General features: G+C 38.8%; 1 protein-coding gene across 2 annotated transcripts in view; it reads left to right on the forward strand.

Moving 5' to 3' along the window:
- LOC116898024 (solute carrier family 22 member 19-like) overlaps positions 1-20,766 on the forward strand; it is a 43,564-nt gene that overhangs the window by 4,510 nt on the left and 18,288 nt on the right. Inside the window, exons 3-4 of one of the 2 annotated variants that reach the window (XM_032899413.1) lie at positions 14,995-15,149; positions 15,252-15,420. The exons of the other annotated variant lie outside the window; for it this stretch is intronic. Coding sequence (XP_032755304.1) covers positions 14,995-15,149; positions 15,252-15,420 — 324 coding nt within the window. The remainder of the gene's footprint in view (positions 1-14,994; positions 15,150-15,251; positions 15,421-20,766) is intronic. 2 annotated transcript variants of the gene reach the window in all.

The raw sequence follows: 20,766 nt of genomic DNA on the forward strand, positions 1-20,766 counted from the left end.
AACATTTCATTGCATAAATGTACCACATTATCTTTATCTATTCATTAGTTGATAGGCATCTAGTCTGTTTCCAATTTCTGGCTATTATGAACAGCAGCAATGAACATGGATAAGCAAGTATCTCTGTAGTAGGATATAGTCATTTGGGTATAGCCAGATCTTGTGGTAGTTCTATTCCAAGCTTCCTAATGAGCCACAACATTGATTTCCATAGCAGCCGTACACGTTTTCAGTTTCACTGGCAATGGGTGAGTGTTTCCCTCACTCCACATCCTTACCAGCATGAGCTGCCACTTGTTTTTGTCCTAGCCATTCTGAATGGTATAAGATGAAGTTTCAAAGTAATTTTGATTTGCACTTCTATGGTGGCCAAGGATGTTGAACATTTCTTTGTTTCTCACCCATATGTGATTTGTCTTTTGAGAACTCTTTGCTGAGTTCTATACCCTATTTTAAATGGGTTATTTGTTTTGTTGATATTAAGGGGTTTTTTTTAGTTCTTTATATATTTTTATATTAACCCCCTATCAGATGTGGAATTGGTAGAGATATTTTCCCATTATGTAGGTTCCTACATTGCCTAAAAGATGGCATCCTTTGCTATACAGAATCCTTTTAGTTTCATGAAGTCCTTTTAGTAATTGTTGGTCTCAGCGCCTGTGCTATCCATGGCCTTGTTGACCTCTGTCTTCACGCATTTTTTCATTCAGTGGTGACTTGTTCAGTCAGCGTCCATGAGTATGTAAAATTCCTGTTGCTTCTGTTGTTGACATCCAGCTTTAATCCAGAGTAGTCAGGTAGGATTCGGGGTGTTATTTTCTTGTGCCTATTGAAACTTGCTTTGTGTCTGAGTGTATGGGCTATCTTGTGGAATATCCATAAAAAAAACTGAAAAGAAAGTATATTATTTTGTAATCGAGTAATTACAACTTTTAACTACAACATTTCTCTGTTTAATTTTTAATTTCCTATTTCCTGTTTATTGGTGTGTTATTGAGATCATAAACTATCAGTTTGTGAGGGTCAACATACAGTTTTAACTAAGTAGTATTTCTTTTATGAACTAGAGTATCCCTGTGTTTGGTAGATAAATGTTTATAATTGCAATATTCTCTTGGTGGATGGTTTTCCTCTAGTGAATATGTAGTGTTCTTCCTTAGCCCTTCTGAATAATTTTTGTTTGAAATCTATTTGGTCAGATATTGCTACACCTGCTTGTTTCTTAGGTCCTTTTGCTTGTAATACCACTTTTCATCCCTTTACCATGAGATGATATTTATCTTAATGGTTAAGATGTGTTTCTTGGATACATCAGAAATTCTGTTTTCTTTTTTTCATTTATTTATTTATTCATCCCAATCATAGTCCCCCCTCACACAGTCCTCCCCCCAACCTTTCCCCTTTTCCTCTGTAAAACCTCTGGGTACCAACCCACTTTGACACATCAAGTCACTGCAGGACTAGGCACATCCTCTCCCACTGAAGCCGAACAAGGCATCCCAGTTAGTGAAACAGGATCCAAAGGCTGGTATCTGTTTTCTAACCAAGTATGTTAAACTGTGTCTTTTTATTAGGGACTTGAGACGACTAATATTAAGGATTATCAATGAGTACTATTTTCTGGTTCCTGTTACTTTGTTACAGTGTGTGGATTTTTCCATATTTTGGTTTACTATTCTAGGATTAGTTATTCCTTGTGTCTTCTTGTAGGTAGATAACATCTTCATATTGAAGTTTCCTTTCTAGAACCTTTGGTGGAGCAGGATTGGTAGACAGACATTGTTTGAATTTGATTTTATTATAAATGTTTTTCTTCTTCAATCTGAAATTGATAGTTTTGCCAATTGATAGTGATTGTCAATTGTGATTAACAATGTTGCTGGTTATAGTAATCTAGGCTAGGTATAGTAATATGAGGTTGCTCAGAGTTTAAAAAAATGTAAAAATTCACACAGGCCTTTCTGGCTTTTAGATTCTCCATTGAGAAGTCAGGTGTTGCTTCAATTGGCCCATCTTCTTATGTTACTTAGTCTTTTTCCTTAGCCAACTTTAATATCCTTTTAAAATTTTGTACATTTAGTGTTTTGATTATTAAGTACTATGGGGAATTTCTTTACTTGTCCTCTGTATTTATTGTACTGTATGCTTCTTGTACCTTACCAGGCAACTTCTTCTTTAAGTTGGGGACATTTTCTATGATTTTGTTAGAATCGTTTTCTGTGCCTTCAACTTGGGATTCCTCTCCTTTCTCTATACCTATTATCCATAGATTTAGTCTCGTTTCCCAGATTTCCTAGATGTTTTATCCAAGATTGGCTGGGTATTTTTATATTTAACATTTCCTTTGACTGGGCTATCCATTTCTTCTACCTTGCATTCAACCTGAGTTTCACTCTTCCATGTCTTGTAATCTATAAATTTGCATCTGTGGTTTTTATTTGACATCTTAAATTTTTAATTTCCAGTTTTATTTCAATTTTGGTTTTCTTTAGTGATTTTATTTGTTAAATTCTACTCTTGTGTCTTATTCTGTTTTCATTATTTTATGTAACTATTCATACCTTTACAGATTTAATTTTGATATTTATTCATATCTTCTTTAATGTCCTTTAATGTCTTCATAATTGCTATTTTGAAGTCCTTGATTTGTGCGTCAGCTGTATTGCTTTTGTCAGAGCCTAATTGTAATAGTGTTCTTTTGAAGGCCTATTGCCTTGATAATTCATGGTTGTCTTTTTATTTGTGGGGTGGGTGTTCTGTTCTTTGGTTACTATTGCCTTCCATGGATGATATGCAAGTGTGAGACTGTGAGGTCCTTGGTATAGACTGGATTCTGAAGATTGGTAGGTAATAGAAAGAATTGGCGGGCTAAGAATGTGGGTAGAAAAGAACTAAGTGCCCCAAATCAGATTTCTAAAGCCTATACTTTCAGCGACGTAAAGTAATTCATCTAATGACAGTGGTCATCACAACTTGTGGTATAAATATTTGGTATATGTGCTTGAAAACATGACTTTTACATAGACACCATTTCTGTCATGCAAGTAGCTACATTATCACACAGCAGAAGAGGCCAACACAGTGCCCTCATATGGTATGTCAGTCATAGAGTTCCCTCAGCCCTCTTTCATGCGGGTACTATTCTCATAAGTGAAAGCACCACTCTCATAATTAATGAAATCTCAAAGTTCCAATTTCTTAGTATGATCATTCTGGCCCATAAGTTTCAAATTATGAATCTTGGAGGAAGACATTCATATTACAGCAATGTGTCTTCTACAACTCATGAAAAATAGGATGGTATCTATAAGAATAAGGTCATGCACCGCCCAGACCTGAAGGGACCATATCAACAATTCTCTGCACCCAAATCCCGTGGGAGGGAGAGCTAAACATTCAGAGGGGCACACATGCCTGGAAAGCCAGAAGAGACTACACTCTGCCGAAATTTCTGACTCCAGAGGAAAACACCTAATGCCATCTGGGAACCCGGTGCACAGGGGCTCCCAGAAAAGGCAGCGTAGGCCCTCACAGAGAGCTCAAAAGCAACCCCCCACAAGCAAACATGAGCCGTGGGACCACAGGTAAGACCAACTTTTCTGCTCCAAGAGACTTGCCTGGTGGAATCAGGACACAGGCCCACAGGCACAGCTGAAGACCAGTAGACAGGAAAGACTACACGCCCAAAACAGAATACTCTGTTCCCATAACTGGCTGAATGAAAACAAGAAAACAGGTATTCAGCACTCCTGACACACAGGCCTATACGACAGTCTAGCCACTGTCAGAAATAGCAGAACAAGGTGACACCAGAGACAATCTGATGGTGAGAGGCAAGCATAGGAACCCAAGCAACAGAAACCAAGACTACATGGCATCATCAGAGCCCAATTCTCCCACCAAAGCAAACACTGAATATCCAAACACAACAGAAAAGCAAGATCTAGATTTAAAGTCACATTTGATCGTGATGCTGGAGGACTTCAAGAAACACATGAAGAACTCCCTTAGAGAAATGCAGGAAAACATAAATAAACAGGTAGAAGCCTATAGAAAGGAATCACAAAAATCCCTAAAAGAATTCCAGGAAAACACAATCAAACAGTTGAAGGAATTGAAAATGGAAATAGAAGCAATCAAGAAAGAACACAGGGAAACAACCCTGGATATAGAAAACCAAAGGAAGAGACAAGGAGCCATAGATAGAAGAATCACCAACAGAATACAAAAGATAGAAGAGAGAATCTCAGGAGCAGAAGATTCCATAGAAATCATCGATAGAACTGTCCAAGATAATGTAAAGCAGAAAAAGCTACTGGTCCAAAACATACAGGAAATCCAGGACTCAATGAGAAGATCAAACCTAAGGATAATAGGTATAGAGGAGAATGAAGACTCTCAGCTCAAAGGACCAGTAAATATCTTCAACAAATCATGGAAGAAAACTTCCCTAACCTAAAGAAACATACAAGAAGCCTGGAGAACTCCAAATAGATTGGACCAGAAAAGAAACTCCTCCTGTCACATAATAGTCAAAACAACAAAAGCACAAAATAAAGAAAGAATATTAAAAGCAGTAAGGGAAAAAGGTCAAGTAACATATAAAGGCAGACCTATCAGAATCACACCAGACTTTTCGCCAGAAACTATGAAAGCCAGAAGATCCTGGACAGATGTCATACAGACCCTAAGAGAACACAAATGCCAGCCCAGGTTACTGTATCCAGAAAAACTCTCAATTAACATAGATGGAGAAACCAAGATATTCCATGACAAAACCAAATTTACACAATATCTTTCGACAAATCCAGCACAAGGGATAATAAATGGTAATGCCCAACATAAGGAGGCAAGCTACACCCTAGAAAAAGCAAGAAACTAATCATCTTGGCAACAAAACAGAGAGAAGAAAAGCACACAAACATAACCTCACATCCGAATATGAATATAACGGGCAACAAAAATCACTATTCCTTAATATCTCTCAACATCAATGGTCTCAACTCCCCAATAAAAAGACATAGATTAACAAACTGGATATACAATGAGGACCCTGCATTCTGCTGCCTACAGGAAACACACCTCAGAGAAAAAGACAGACACTACCTCAGAGTGAAAGGCTGGAAAACAAACTTTCAAAGCAAATGGTCGGAAGAAGCAAGCTGGAGTAGCCATTCTAATATCGAATAAAATCGATTTGCAACTAAAAGTCATCAAAAAAGATAAGGAAAGACAGTTCATATTCATCAAAAGAAAAATCAACCAAAATGAACTCTCAATCCTAAATATCTATGCTCCAAATACAAGGGCACCTACATACATAAGAGAAACCTTACTAAAGCTCAAAACACACATTGCACCTCACACAATAATAGTAGGAGATTTCAACACCCCACTGTCATCAATGGACAGATCATGGAAACAGAAATTGAACAGAGACATAGACATACTAAGAGAAGTCATGAACAAAATTGACTTAACAGATATTAATATAGAACATTCTATCCTAAAACAAAAGGATATACCTTCTTCTTACCGCATCATGGTACTTTCTCCAAAATTGACCATATAATTGGTCATAAAACAGGCCTCAACGGATACAGAAAGATAGAAATAATCCCATGCGTGCTATCAGACCACCATGGGCTAAAGCTGGTCTTCAATAACAAAAAGGGAAGAACACCCGCTATACATGGAAGTTGAACAATGCTCTGCTCAATGATAACCTGGTCAAGGAAGAAATAATGAAAGAAATTAAAGACTTCTTAGAATTTAATGAAAATGAAGTTATAACATACCCAAACTTATGGCACACAATGAAAGCCGTGCTAAGAGGAAAACTCATAGCTCTGAGTGCCTGCAGAAAGAAACAGGAGAGAGCATATGTCAGCAGCTTGACAGCACACCTAAAAGCTCCAGAACAAAAAGAAGCAAATACAGGAGGAGGAGTAGAAGGCAGGAAATAATCAAACTCAGAGCTGAAATCAGGACCATACAAAGAATCAACAGAACCAAAAGTTGGTTCTTTGAGAAAATCAACAAGATAGATAAATGCTTAGTCAGACTAACGAGAGGACAGAGAGAGTATGTCCAAATTAACAAAATCAGAAATGAAAAGGGAGACATAACTACAGAATCGGAGGAAATTTAAAAAATCATCAGATCCTACTACATAAACCTATATTCAACAAAACTAGAAAATCTGCAGGAAATGGACAATTTCCTAGACAGACACCAGGTACCGAAGTTAAATCAGGGACAGATAAACCAGTTAAACAAGCCCATAACTCCTAAACAAATAGAAGCAGTCATTAAAGGTCTCCCAACCAAAAAGAGCCCATGTTCAGACGGGTTCAGTGCAGAATTCTATCGGACCTTCATAGAAGACCTCATACCAATACTATCCAAACTATTCCACAAAATTGAAACAGACAGAGTGCTACCGAATTCTTTCTATGAAGCCACAATTACTCTTATACCTAAACCACACAAAGACCCAACAAAGAAAGAGAACTTCAGACCAATTTCTCTTATGAATATCGATGCAAAAATATTCAATAAAATTCTGGCAAACCGAATCCAAGAGCACATCAAAACAATCATCCACCATGATCAAGTAGGCTTCATCCCAGGCATGCAGGGATGGTTTAATATACGGAAAACCATCAACTTGATCCATTATATAAACAAACTGAAAGAACAAAACCACATGATCATTTCATTAGATGCTGAGAAAGCATTTGACAAAATTCAACACCCCTTCATGATAAAAGTCCTGGAAAGAATAGGAACTCAAGGCCCATACCTAAACATAGTAAAAAGCCATATACAGCAAAACCAGTTGCTAACATTAAACTAAATGGAGAGAAACTTGAAGCAATCCCACTAAAATCAGGGACTAGACAAGGCTGCCCACTCTCTCCCTACTTATTCAATATAGTTCTTGAAGTTCTAGCCAGAGCAATCAGACAACAAAAGGAGGTCAAGGGATACAGATCGGAAAAAGAAGAAGTCAAAATATCACTATTTGCAGATGATATGATAGTATATTTAAATGATCCCAAAAGTTCCACCAGAGAACTACTAAAGCTGATAAACAACTTCAGCAAAGTGGCTGGGTATAAAATTAACTCAAATAAATCAGTAGCCTTCCTCTACACAAAAGAGAAACAAGCCGAGAAAGAAATTAGGGAAACAACACCCTTCATAATAGTCCCAAATAATATAAAGTACCTCGGTGTGACTTTAACCAAGCAAGTGAAAGATCTGTATGATAAGAACTTCAAGCCTCTGAAAAAAGAAATTGAAGAAGACCTCACAAGATGGAAAGATCTCCCATGGATGGATTGGCAGGATTAGTATAGTAAAAATGGCCATTTTACCAAAAGCGATCTACAGATTCAATGCAATTCCCACCAAAATACCAATCCAATTCTTCAGAGAGTTAGACAGAACTATTTGCGAATTCATCTGGAATAACAAAAAACCCAGGATAGTGAAACTATCCTCAACAATAAAAGGACTTCTGCGGGAATCACTATCCCTGAACTCAAGCAGTATTACAGAGCAATAGTGATAAAAACTACATGGTATTGGTACAGAGACAGACAGATAGACCAGTGGAATAGAATTGAAGACCCAGAAATGAACCCACACACCTATGGGCGCTTGATTTTTGACAAAGGAGCCAAAACCATTCAATGGAAAAAAGATAGCATTTTCAGCAAATGGTGCTGGTTCAACTGGTGGTCAACATGTAGAAGAATGCAGATCGATCCATGCTTATCACCCTGTACAAAGCTTAAGTCCAAGTGGATCAAGGACCTCCACATCAAACCAGATACACTCAAACTAATAGAAGAAAAAGTGGGGAAGCATCTCAAACACATGGGCACTGGAGAAAAGTTCCTGAACAAACCACCAATGGCTTATGCTCTAAGATCAAGAATCAACAAATGGGATCTCATAAAACTGCAAAGCTTCTATAAGGCAAAGGACATTGTTGATAGGAGAAAACGGCAACCAACAGATTGGGAAAAGATCTTTACCAATCCTACAACAGAAAGAGGGCTTATATCCAAAATATACAAAGAACTCAAGAAGTTAGACCGCAGGGAGACAAATAACCCTATTAAAAAATGGGGTTCAGGGGGTTGGGGATTTAGCTCAGTGGTAGAGCACTTGCCTAGCAAGCACAAGGCCCTGGGTTCGGTCCCCAGCTCCGAAAAAAAAACGAAAAAAGAAAAAATGGGGTTCAGAGCTAAAGAAAGAATTCACAGCTGAGGAATGTCGAATGGCTGAGAAACACCTAAAGAAATGTTCAACATCTTTAGTCATAAGGGAAATGCAAATCAAAACAACCCTGGGATTTCACCTCACACCAGTGAGAATGGCTAAGATCAAAAACTCAGGTGACAGCAAATGCTGGCGAGGATGTGGAGAAAAAGGAACACTCCTCCATTGTTGGTGGGATTGCAGACTGGTACAACCATTCTGGAAATCAGTCTGGAGTTTCCTCAGAAAATTGAACATTGAACTACCTGAGGACCCAGCTATACCTCTCTTGGGCATATACCCCAAAGATGCCCCAACATATAACAAAGACACATGCTCCTCTATGTTCATAGCAGCCTTATTTATAATAGCCAGAAGCTGGAAAGAACCCAGATGCCCTTCAACAGAGGAATGTATAGAGAAAATGTGGTACATCTACACAATGGAATACTACTCAGCTATCAAAAACAATGACTTTATGAAATTCATAGGCAAATGGATGGAACTGGAAAATATCATCCTGAGTGAGGTAACCCAATCACAGAAAAACACACATGGTATGCACTCATTGATAAGTGGCTGTTAGTCCAAATGCTTGAATTACCCTAGATGCACAGAACACATGAAACTCAAGAAGGATGACCAAAATGCGAATGCTTCACTCCTTCTTTAAGAGGGGAACAAGAAAACCCTTGGCAGGGAATAGTGAGGCAAAGTTTAGAACAGAGGCATAAGGAACACCCATTCAGAGCCTGCCCCACATGTGGCCCATACATATACAGCCACCCACTTAGATAAGATGGATGAAGCAAAGAAGTGCAGGCTGACAGGAACCGGATGTATAGATCTGTCCTGAGAGACACAGCCAGAATACAGCAAATACATAGGCGATGCCAGCAGCAAACCACTGAACTGAGAACTCGACCCCCGTTGAAGGAATCAGAGAAAGGACTGGAAGAGCTTGAAGGGGCTTGAGACCCCATATGTACAACAATGCCAAGCAACCAGAGCTTCCAAGGACTAAGCCACTACCCGAAGACTATACATAGACTGACCTTGGACTCCAACCTCATAGGTAGTAATGAGTAGCCTAGTAAGAGCACCAGTGGAAGGGGAAGCCCTTGGTCCTGCCAAGACTGAACCCCCAGTGAACGTGATTGTTGGGGGGAGGGCAGTAATGGGGGGAGGGTGGGGAGGGGAACACCCATATAGAATGGGAAGGGGAGGCGTTAGGGGGATGTTGGCCAGGAAACCAGGAAGGGAATAACAATCGAAATGTAAATAAGAAATACTCAAGCTAATAAAGATATAAAAAAAAAAGAATAAGGTCATGTCGGTGGGATAGATCCATCCTTAGATTCTGAATCTTGGGATACTCACTACCTACCTTTTTTTTTTATTACTGAGGTAGTGATGATAAAAATCTCTCACTCTGTGAATTAATTTGTGTATATGTGTGTTCTCATTTTTTGTGCATTGAAAATATTATGTTTATATAACCATTTTAACATGTTTCTCTATATCTCAATGAATACACATTAAAGTATTGATCATTCAGCTTGTTTATATATTTATTGTTTGATTTTTAAAGACAGTGTCTCATTATGTAGAACATGTTAGTTTTCCCTGTATTCTAAGGTAATGCTTAAATTGTAATCTTCTTGCCTCAAATTGCCAATTTTTAAGATGATTAGCATTGAAACAGATTTTTTTTATTTATTTTTTACACTTCAGATTTTATCCCTCTCCTGATCCACCCTCTGACTGTTCCACATCCCATACCTCCTTCCCCTGTCTCCACGAAAATGTTCCTACCTCCCCACTCCCTGGGGCCTCCAGTCTCTTCAAGGTTAGGTGAATCTTCTCAGACCTGGAAGTCCTCTGCTATGTATGTCTGGAGGCCTCATTTTATCTGGTGTATCATCCAGTGTCTGAGAGATCTCATGGGGCCAGGTTATTTGAGTCTGCTGGTCCTTCTACAGGGTTGTCCTCCTACTCACCTTCCTCCAGTTTTTCCCTAGTTCAACCAGAGGGGTCAGCAGCTTCTGTTCATTGGTTGGGTACGCATATCTGCATCTGACTCTTTCAGCTGCTTGTTGGGTCTTTGGGAGGGCAGTCATGATAGGTAACTTTCATGACCACTCTGTAGCCTCAGTAATGGTTTCAGGCCTCAGGGCCTCCCATTGAGCTGGATCCCACTTTGAGCCTGTCATTGGACCTTCTTTTCTTCAGGCTTTTTTTTCCATTTTTATCCCTGAAATTCTTTCAGACAGGAAGAATTATGGGTCAGAGCTTTGACTGTGGGATGGCAACCCTATCCCTCACTTGATGCCCTGTCTTTCTGCCGGAGGTGGGCTTGACAAGTTCCCTCTCCCCACTGTAGAGGATTTCATCTAGTGTCCCCTCCCTCTTCGAGTCCTGTAAGTCTCTCACTGTCGCGCCCACCTCGTCCAGCAAGGAAGACGCAACACGGTTGGATTCTTCTCAACAGCCTTTACTGCAGGACACCTTCATTGTTGATACAGGGAGGCGGCAGCAGCCAGCCCTAAGTGTTACAGCTCCAAGTGTTACAGCTCCAAGTGTTACAGCTTCAAATGTTACCGCGCCAAGCGGCAAAGCCGCTCGGCTTATATACACAACAGTATGCTAATCTTCTTTCAGGGATTGGTGGGGCACGAGTCACCCCACTGCCATCCCAGCTACTTGTCCTCCAGAGATTGGCGCGGCATGAACTTCCATTTAGCATAGTACCGCCCCAGTCAGACTGACGGCAGGTGCAAAACCCCACGCATGCTCAGTACTGTTGTTAGGAGGGCGCCAGATTCACCTCATTATCATACAGCTGCTGCTCCCTACATCTCACCTCCCAGATCTCTGGTACATTCTGGAGGGTCTTCCCAACCTCCTTCCTCCCAAGGTTGCCCATTTCCATTCTTTCTGCTGGCCCTCAGGGCTTCAGTCCTTTTCCCCCACTCAATACCAGATCATGATTCCCTCTCCGCCTGCCCCCATTCCCCTTACCTTTTCTATCACTCTCTCCCTCCCCCCCCCCTTGATTTTAACAGTCTCAACTGCAGATAAAAACAACAGTTTCTAAGAAGCTTCTTTCTCTTTCAAGGAGGAGAAAATCCCAGACCATTCTAGGAAGTAACAAAGGGAAGACATCTAGTAGGTACAACCTTGCAAGCTCAGGTATTAGTGGAGAGCTTTGCTGTTATCACTTGCTTCGTGTGGCACGCATGCTGGAGTGGACTTCATGTTCTTCTCACTCTCCTAATACAGATAAACTATGACTGTTTGTTCTGCCTGAACTGATATGAATTCCTATACCTTTGCAGCATAAGAAAGAAAGACTTCTGCAAACAGAATTCCTATTAGTGTCTTACTGTGGCCCACGCTGCCCTTGAATTCTTTGTGTACTAGAGGAGTATTGAAATCATGATCCATCTACCTCAATTTACCAAATTATGGAATTACAGGTAGATACCAGTGAACTGAGATAAATATTTTTTCTAAAAACATAATTCTATCCAATATTAATATAGTCTCTTCAACCATTTTTCTTACATACAGTATGTTAATTGATGACATTATTTCATCTAGTCAAAGAACTAGTTGGCATTTAGGTCTTTATCTTCAATTTATTCTCATTACCTCTATTTTTATTGGAGGTTTTACTTGTCATATTTACCATTTTAATACAAGTATGCATTTACTGTCATCTTATTTTTAACCAAGAAAACATGTATGTGAATATAGATCATTATCATGTAACTAGAAGTGACACCTATCCTCAAACAACATAGAGATCTTAAGCTTACACATCAAACTAGTTCTAATATTAAAGTAACCAAATGCAGTCTGCCACCAAAAATAGAAGCTATCTTGACATTCTAAGAAATATGCATAAAATTTTTAGACCATATAATATAAAGAAATTTAAGACTTCAATGACAACATAGGACAAAGATGCTCTTTGCAAGTTTGATAAATTCATAAAAGTTATAGGCCATTATATTTCAAAAACAAAATACATGAATAACATTTTTGTGACAATAAGAATCTGAATTCCAAATTTTGACATTATAGCAATCAAATACAAATTTTTACAAGAATAATTAAATAATAAATATGACAAAAGAAAAAAGAAGTATGGCCTATTCGATTGAAGGCCAACTCTGAGATCAAGGTAAACTGAGGCGGAACATCCACCACCATTCAAAATGAAACGTACTAAGAATGGTCTCTGTGGGAGATTTACTAGAAAAATACTTTAAAATATATATCTTAAATATATGTAAAAGGATGAAATTGAACATGGACGAAGTGCTAAGGACAACTAGGAAACGTGTGTATGGGAACATCAGTAATTGAAAAAAGGAATAAAACAGACACCTGGATTTAAAAATACAATCAATTAAAATTTTCTCTAGAGACATTTAGTGGGAAATGATCCAAATACAATAATTAGAGAAGAGAAATAGAATTAGAAAACAGAAATAGAAACCATCAAGATTAAAAAACAAAAAGAGGGGCTGGAGAGACCACTCAGCAGTTAAGAGCACTGACTGCTCTTCAAGAGGTCCTGAGTTCGTCTGGAGGTTCCTCAGAAAATTGGACATTGAACTGCCTGAGGATCCAGCTATACCTCTCTTGGGCATATACCCAAAAGATGCCCCAACATATAAAAAAGACACGTGCTCCACTATGTTCATCGCAGCCTTATTCATAATAGCCAGAAGCTGGAAAGAACCCAGATGCCCTTCAACAGAGGAATGGATACAGAAAATGTGGTACATCTACACAATGGAATATTACTCAGCCATCAAAAAACAATGACTTTGTGAAATTGTGAGGCAAATGGTTGGAACTGGAAACTATCATCCTGAGTGAGCTAACCCAATCACAGAAAGACATACATGGTATGTACTCATTGATAAGTGGCTATTAGCCCAAATGCTTGAATTACCCTAGATGCCTAGAACAAATGAAACTCAAGACGGATGATCAAAATGTGAATGCAGATCGCTCCTGAGAGACACAGCCAGAATACAGCAAATACAGAGGCGTATGCCAGCAGGAAGCCACTGAACTGAGAACAGGACCCCTGTTGAAGGAATCAGAGAAAGAACTGGAAGAGCTTGAAGGAGCTCAAGACCCCATATGTACAGCAATGCCAACCAACCAGAGCTTCCAGGGACTAAGCCACTACCCAAAGACTATACATGGACTGACCCTGGACTCTGACCTCGTGAGGGTTGCAATGAATATCCTAATAAGAGCACCAGTGGAAGGGGAAGCCCTGGGTCCTGCTAAGACTGAACCCTAGTGAACTAGACTGTTGGGAGAGGGCAGCAATGGGGGAGGGTTGGGAGGGAACACCCATAAGGAAGGGGAGGGGGAGGGGATGTTTGCCGGAAAGGGGAAAGGGAATAACACTCGAAATGTATATAAGAAATACTCAAGTTAATAATAAAAAAAAAAAAAAAAAATCTGTGAAAAAAAAAAAAAAAAAAAAAAAAAAAAAAAAGAGGTCCTGAGTTCAATCCCAGTACCCACATGGTGGCTCACAACCATCTGTAATGGGATCTGATGCCCTCTTCTGGTGTGTCTGAAGACAGCACACACACACACATACACACACACACACACACACACACACACACACACACACACACACACACAAACCAAAAGATAGATTTACAAGTAAGTAGCTCTCAGTGGACTTGCGGGACAGCCACAAGCTCCCATATGAGATATAGGAGTATAAAGAGGAGAGAGTAGCAAAGGGACATCTTTTTTTGAAGATATAGTGTTATCTTTGATATATCAATATATAATTTCAAGAAGGTAAAATCTAAGATAGTGAATGCAAAGTCCTTTGTTCACAGAAATAATAGATTCTATAGAATCAATAATCAAAAGATTGATATAAGTGATTATATAAAAGTGATTCTTTCTCATTTCAGATTTCTCTTTTGAATTTAAATCTTTAGACACCAGAGGTTTGTGTATTTGGATATTTTGTTCCTTGGCTGAGGGAGGAGTATTAGAAGGTTATGGAACTTTGGGATGTGAAAAATGATTGGCAGAATTGCAAGGCTTGAGGTTGATGTTGAAGGAGATACTTTGCTTTCTTTGTGAACTCTACTCCAAGAAAAGAACTCTGTCACATGCTCCTGACACTATACACCCTCACTGTGGTGGATGGCATCCTCAGAAACTGTGAGTCTAAGGCAGTCTTTCCTTTACGTAGCTTCTGTCAGATACTTTGTCACCGCAATGAATTTAATAGCTAATAGATATGCTAAGTGCATAATTTAATACAACATATTTGTATTAAAATTTCAGGTTTGTAATCTGTCATATATGGCATAACTCATATGGAAAGCTAGCTAGTGGTAAAAAATTGAGAAGAGCAGATGTGGTGGCACACATATTAAACCCTAGCTCTTGGAAGGAAGGCAGAGGCAAGCACGTCTCTGAGAGTTTGAAGCCAGCTTTGACTACATAGTAAGTTCCATACTGTGGCCACTAGTAAGTTTCACTATATAGTAAGTAAGCTAACAAGGACTATGTACTAAGACCCCATTAAAAAAAAGAAAATTGGGTGGGAAGAAGCTTTTTGCTTCAGAAGAGGTCTACTCTTTTTAGCTTCTTGCCTTTGTTGTTTATACAAACTGTTACTGCCCCTGTAATCAAACCTTCCCTTTTCCTCAGGTTTGGGAGGAAGTTCATTGTGAGATGTGGTTTACTGACACTGGCTGTAACTGAAACCTCTGTTGCTTTTGCTCCCACCTTCCTCATCTACTGCTCACTTCGATTCCTCACAGGGATTTCTTCCTCATGCATTAGGACAAACAGTGCTTTGCTCAGTAAGTCAAAGCTTTTAATAAACATTGTATAAGCTTTGGGTTGGACCTGGGTGTCCTTCCCATCTTTTTTTAGAAGTCAAACTTCATTTTCTTTTCTTTCAGTATTAGAATGGACAAGTCCTAAATTCCAAGCTATGGTAATGGCACTGATATTTTCTGCTGGAGGAATTGGACAGGTTCTACTGGGAGTCCTGGCTTTTGGTATACGGAACTGGCAACACCTCCAGCTGGCGATGTCTGTACCAGTGTTCTTCCTCCTTATTCCCACAAGGTATGAGCCATCTTTCCTCCTCTGTGTTATGCAATCCATGGGTGACAATGACCATGAAAACAGAACATGAGAAATACATTTGTCCATGGTCCACACAGGACACTGTTCACTCCTCCTTGTGGCAGGAGGACAGTCTTATACCTCTGTCATATAACACTGAGAAGGTCAGATTCAAGTGGAATTTAAGATAATCAATAAGAAGTTTTATAAAAAATCATAATCATAAATATGTTGAGAAAAAGACCTGCATTTCCTGATGAGTATTCATTTTGCCTTCGTTGTGATTTATATTTCTAGGAGTGACTTTGCAAACAAAAAGAAATGTATTAAAAATTTTGGTGACTTTGATATTAAATAAAAGGCAAATTAAATTTATGTTCATAACTGTTTAATGAAAGAAAATCATGACTTCTCTAGTTTACAGTGGTAGACAGAATGGCCCGCACTTCTCCCACTGGCTCTTTGGATTCCCTTGCTTTCACTTTAAAAAAAAAGGACTTGGCACTCAAGCGGCAGGTCCCCTGTGGTTCAGAAGATTCCATAGAAATCATCGACTCAACTGTCAAAGATAATGTAAAGCGGAAAAAGCTACTGGTCCAAAACATACAGGAAATCCAGGACTCAATGAGAAGATCAAACCTAAGGATAATAGGTATAGAAGAGAGTGAAGACTCCCAGCTCAAAGGACCAGTAAATATCTTCAACAAAATCAGAGAAGAAAACTTCCCTAACCTAAAGAAAGAGATACCCATAAGCATACAAGAAGCCTACAGAACTCCAAATAGAATGGACCAGAAAAGAAACTCCTCCTGTCACATAATGGTCAAAACACCAAATGCACAAAATAAAGAAAGAATATTAAAAGCAGTAAGGGAAAAGTATCAAGTAACATATAAAGGCAGACCTATCAGAAACACACCGGACTTCTCACCAGAGACTATTAAAGCCAGAAGATCCTGGACAGACCCTAAGAGAACACAAATGCCAGCCCAGGTTACTGTATCCAGAAAAACTCTCAATTAACGTAGATGGAGAAACCAAGATATTCCATGACAAAACCAAATTTACACAATACCTTTCGAAAAATCCAGCGCTACAAAGGATAATAAATGGCAAAGCCCAACATAAGGAGGCAAGCTACACCCTAGAAAAAGCAAGAAACTAATCACCTTGGCAACAAAACAAACAGAAGAAAATCACACAAACATAATCTCACATCCAAATACGATTAGAAAAGGAAGCAATAATCACTATTCCTTAATATCTCTCAACATCAATGGTCTCAACTCCCCAATAAAAAGACATAGATTAACAAATTGGATACACAATGAGGAACCTGCATGCTGCTGCCTACAGGAAACACACCTCAGAGACAAAGACAGACACTACCTCAGAGTGAAAGGCTGGAAAACAAATTTCCAAGCAAATTGTCTGAAGAAGCAAGCTGGAGTACCCATTCTAATATCGAATAAAATCGATTTTCAACTAAAAGTCATTAAAAAGATAAGGAAGGACATTTCATATTCATCAAAGGAAAAATCCACCAAGATGAACTCTCAATCCTAAATATCTATGCTCCAAATACAAGGGCATGTACATAAATAAAGGAAATCTTATTAAAGCTCAAAAACACATTACACCTAACGCAATAATAGTAGGAGATTTCAACAGCCCACTCTCATCAATGGACAGATCATGGAAACAGAAATGAAACAGAGACATAGACAGACTAAGAGAAGTCATGAACCAAATGGACTTAACAGATATTTATAAAAACATTCTATCATAAACAAAAGGATATACCTTCTTCTGACCACCTCATGGTACTTCCTACAAAATTGATCATATAATTAGTTATAAAACAGGCCTCAATAGATATAGAAAGATAGAAATAATCCCATGCGCCCTATCAGACCACCACGGCCTAAAGCTGGTCTTCAATAACAATAAGGGAAGAACAGCCACATATACATGGAAGTTGAACAATGATCTACTCAATGATAACCTGGTCAAGGAACAAATAAAGGAAGAAATTAAAGACTTCTTAGAATTTAATGAAAATGAAGGTACAACATACCCAAACTTATGGGACACAATGAAAGCTGTGCTAAGAGGGAAACTCATAGCTCTGAGTGCCTGGAGAAAGAATCAGGAGAGAACATATGTCAGCATCTTGACAGCACACCTAAAAGATCTAGAACAAAAAGAAGCAAATACACCCAGGAGGAGTAGAAGGCAGGAAATAATCAAATTCAGAGCTGAAATCAACCAAGTAGAAACAAAAAGGACTATACAAAGAATCAACAAAACCAGGAGCTGGTTCTTTGAGAAAATCAACAAGATAGATAAACCCTAAGCCAGACTACAAGAGGACACAGAGAGTGTGTCCAAATTAACAAAATCAGAAATGAAAAGGGAGACATAACTACAGAATCAAAGGAAATTCAAAAAATCATCAGATCCTACTACAAAAGCCTATATTCAACAAAAAGTGAAAATCTGGAATAAATGGACAATTTCCTAGACAGATACCAGGTACCGAATTTAAATCAGGAACAGATAAACCATTTGAACAACCCCATAATTCCTAAACAAATAGAAGCAGTCATTAAAGGTCTCCCAACCAAAAAGAGACCAGTTCCAGACAGGTTTAGTGCATAATTCTATCAGACCTTCATAGAAGACCTCATACCAATACTATCCAAAATATTCCACAAAATTGAAACAGATGGAGTGCTACCAAATTCCTACTATGAATCCACAAGTACTCTTATACCTAAACCACACAAATACACAACAAAGAAAGAGAACTTCAGACCAATTTCCCTTATGAATATCGATGGAAAAATACTCAATAAAATTCTGGCAAACCGAATCCAAGAGCACATCAAAACAATCATCCACCATGATCAAGTAGGCTTCATCCCAGGCATGCAGGGATGGTTTAATATACGGAAAACCATCAATGTAATCCATTACATAAACAAACTAAAAGAACAAAACCACATGATCATTTCATTAGATGCTGAGAAAGCATTTGACAAAATTCAACACCCCTTCATGATAAAAGTTCTGGAAAGAATAGGATTTCAAGGACAATACTTAACCATACTAAAAGCCATATACAGCAAACCAGTTGCTAACATTAAACTAAATGGAGAGAAACTTGAAGCAACCCCACTAAAATCGGGGACTAGACAAGGCTGCCCACTCTCTCCCTACTTATTCAATATAGTTCTTGAAGTTCTAGCCAGAGCAATCAGACAACAAAAGGAGATCAAGGGGATACAGATTGGAAAAGAAGAAGTCAAAATATCACTATTTGCAGATGATATGATAGTATATTTAAGTGATCCCAAAAGTTCCACCAGAGAACTACTAAAGCTGATCAACAACTTCAGCAAAGTGGCTGGGTATAAAATTAACTCAAATAAATCAGTAGTCTTCCTCTACACAAAAGAGAAACAAGCCGAGAAAGAAATTAGGGAAACAACACCCTTCATAATAGTCCCAAATAATATAAAGTACCTCGGTGTGACTTTAACCAAGCAAGTGAAAGATCTGTATGATAAGAACTTCAAGCCTCTGAAAAAAGAAATTGAGGAAGATCTCAGAAGATGGAAAGATCTCCCATACTCATGGATTGGGAAGATTAATATAGTAAAAATGGCCATTTTACCAAAAGCGATCTACAGATTCAATGCAATCCCCATCAAAATACCAATCCAATTCTTCAAAGAGTTAGACAGAACTATTTGCAAATTCATCTGGAATAACAAAAAACCCAGGATAGCAAAACTATCCTCAACAATAAAAGGACTTCAGGGGGAATCACTATCCCTGAATTCAAGCAGTATTACAGAGCAATAATGATAAAAAGTACATGGTATTGGTACAGAGACAGACAGATAGACCAGTGGAATAGAATTGAAGACCCAGAAATGAACCCACACACCTATGGGCGCTTGATTTTTGACAAAGGAGCCAAAACCATCCAATGGAAAAAAGATAGCATTTTCAGCAAATGGTGCTGGTTCAACTGGAGGTCAGCATGTAGAAGAATGCATATCGATCCATGCTTATCACCCTGTACAAAGCTTAAGTCCAAGTTGATCAAAGACCTCCACATCAAACCAGATACACTCAAATTAATAGAAGAAAAAGTGAGGAAGTATCTCAAACACATGGGCACTGGAGAAAATTTCCTGAACAAAACACCAATGGCTTATGCTCTAAGATCAAGAATCGACAAATGGGATCTCATAAAACTGCAAAGCTTCTGTAAGGCAAAGGACACTGTAGTTAGGGCAAAACGGCAACCAACAGATTGGGAAAAGATCTTTACCAATCCTACAACAGATAGAGGCCTTATATCCAAAATATACAAAGAACTCAAGAAGTTAGACCGCAGGGAGACAAATAACCCTATTTAAAAATGGGGTTCAATGATTGTTGGGGGGAGGGCGGCAATGGGGGGAGGATGGGGAGGGGAACACCCATAAATAAGGGGAGGGGGAGGGGTTAGGGGAATGTTGGCCTGGAAACGGGGAAAGGGAATAACATTCGAAATGTAAATAAGAAATACTCAAGTTAATAAAAAAAATGGAAATAAGAGGGGGCTGGAGAAATGGCTCAGCAGTTAAGAGCATTGACTGCTTTTCCAGAGATCCTGAGTTCAATTCCCAGCAACCACATTGTGGCTCACAACCATCTGTAAATGGGGTCTGGTGTGTCTGAAGACAGCTACAGTTTGCTCATATTCATTAAATAAATAAATATTTAAAAAAAATAGGTTCAGAGCTAAACAAAGAATTCACAGCTGAGGAATGCCGAATGGCTGAGAAACACCTAAAGAAATGTTCAACATCTTTAGTCATAAGGGAAATGCAAATCAAAACAACCCTGAGATTTCACCTCACACCAGTGAGAATGGCTAAGATCAAAAACTCAGGTGACAGCAAATGCTGGCGAGGATGTGGAGAAAGAGGAACACTCCTCCATTGTTGGTGGGATTGCAGACTGGTACAACCATTCTGGAAATCAGTCTGGAGGTTCCTCAAAATATTGGACATTGATCTGCCTGAGGACCCAGCTATCCCTCTCTTGGGCATATACCCAAAAGATTCCCCAACATATAACAAAGACACGTGCTCCACAATGTTCATAGCAGCTTTATTTATAATAGCCAGAAGCTGGAAAGAACCCAGATGCCCTTCTACAGAGGAATGGATACAGAAAATGTGATACATCTACACAATGGAATATTACTCAGCTATCAAAAACAATGACTTTATGAACTTCATAGGCAAATGGATGGAACTGGAAAATATCATCCTGAGTGAGGTA

The sequence above is a fragment of the Rattus rattus genome, chromosome 4 (assembly GCF_011064425.1).
Source record: "Rattus rattus isolate New Zealand chromosome 4, Rrattus_CSIRO_v1, whole genome shotgun sequence".
NCBI classification, from domain to species: domain Eukaryota; kingdom Metazoa; phylum Chordata; class Mammalia; order Rodentia; family Muridae; genus Rattus; species Rattus rattus.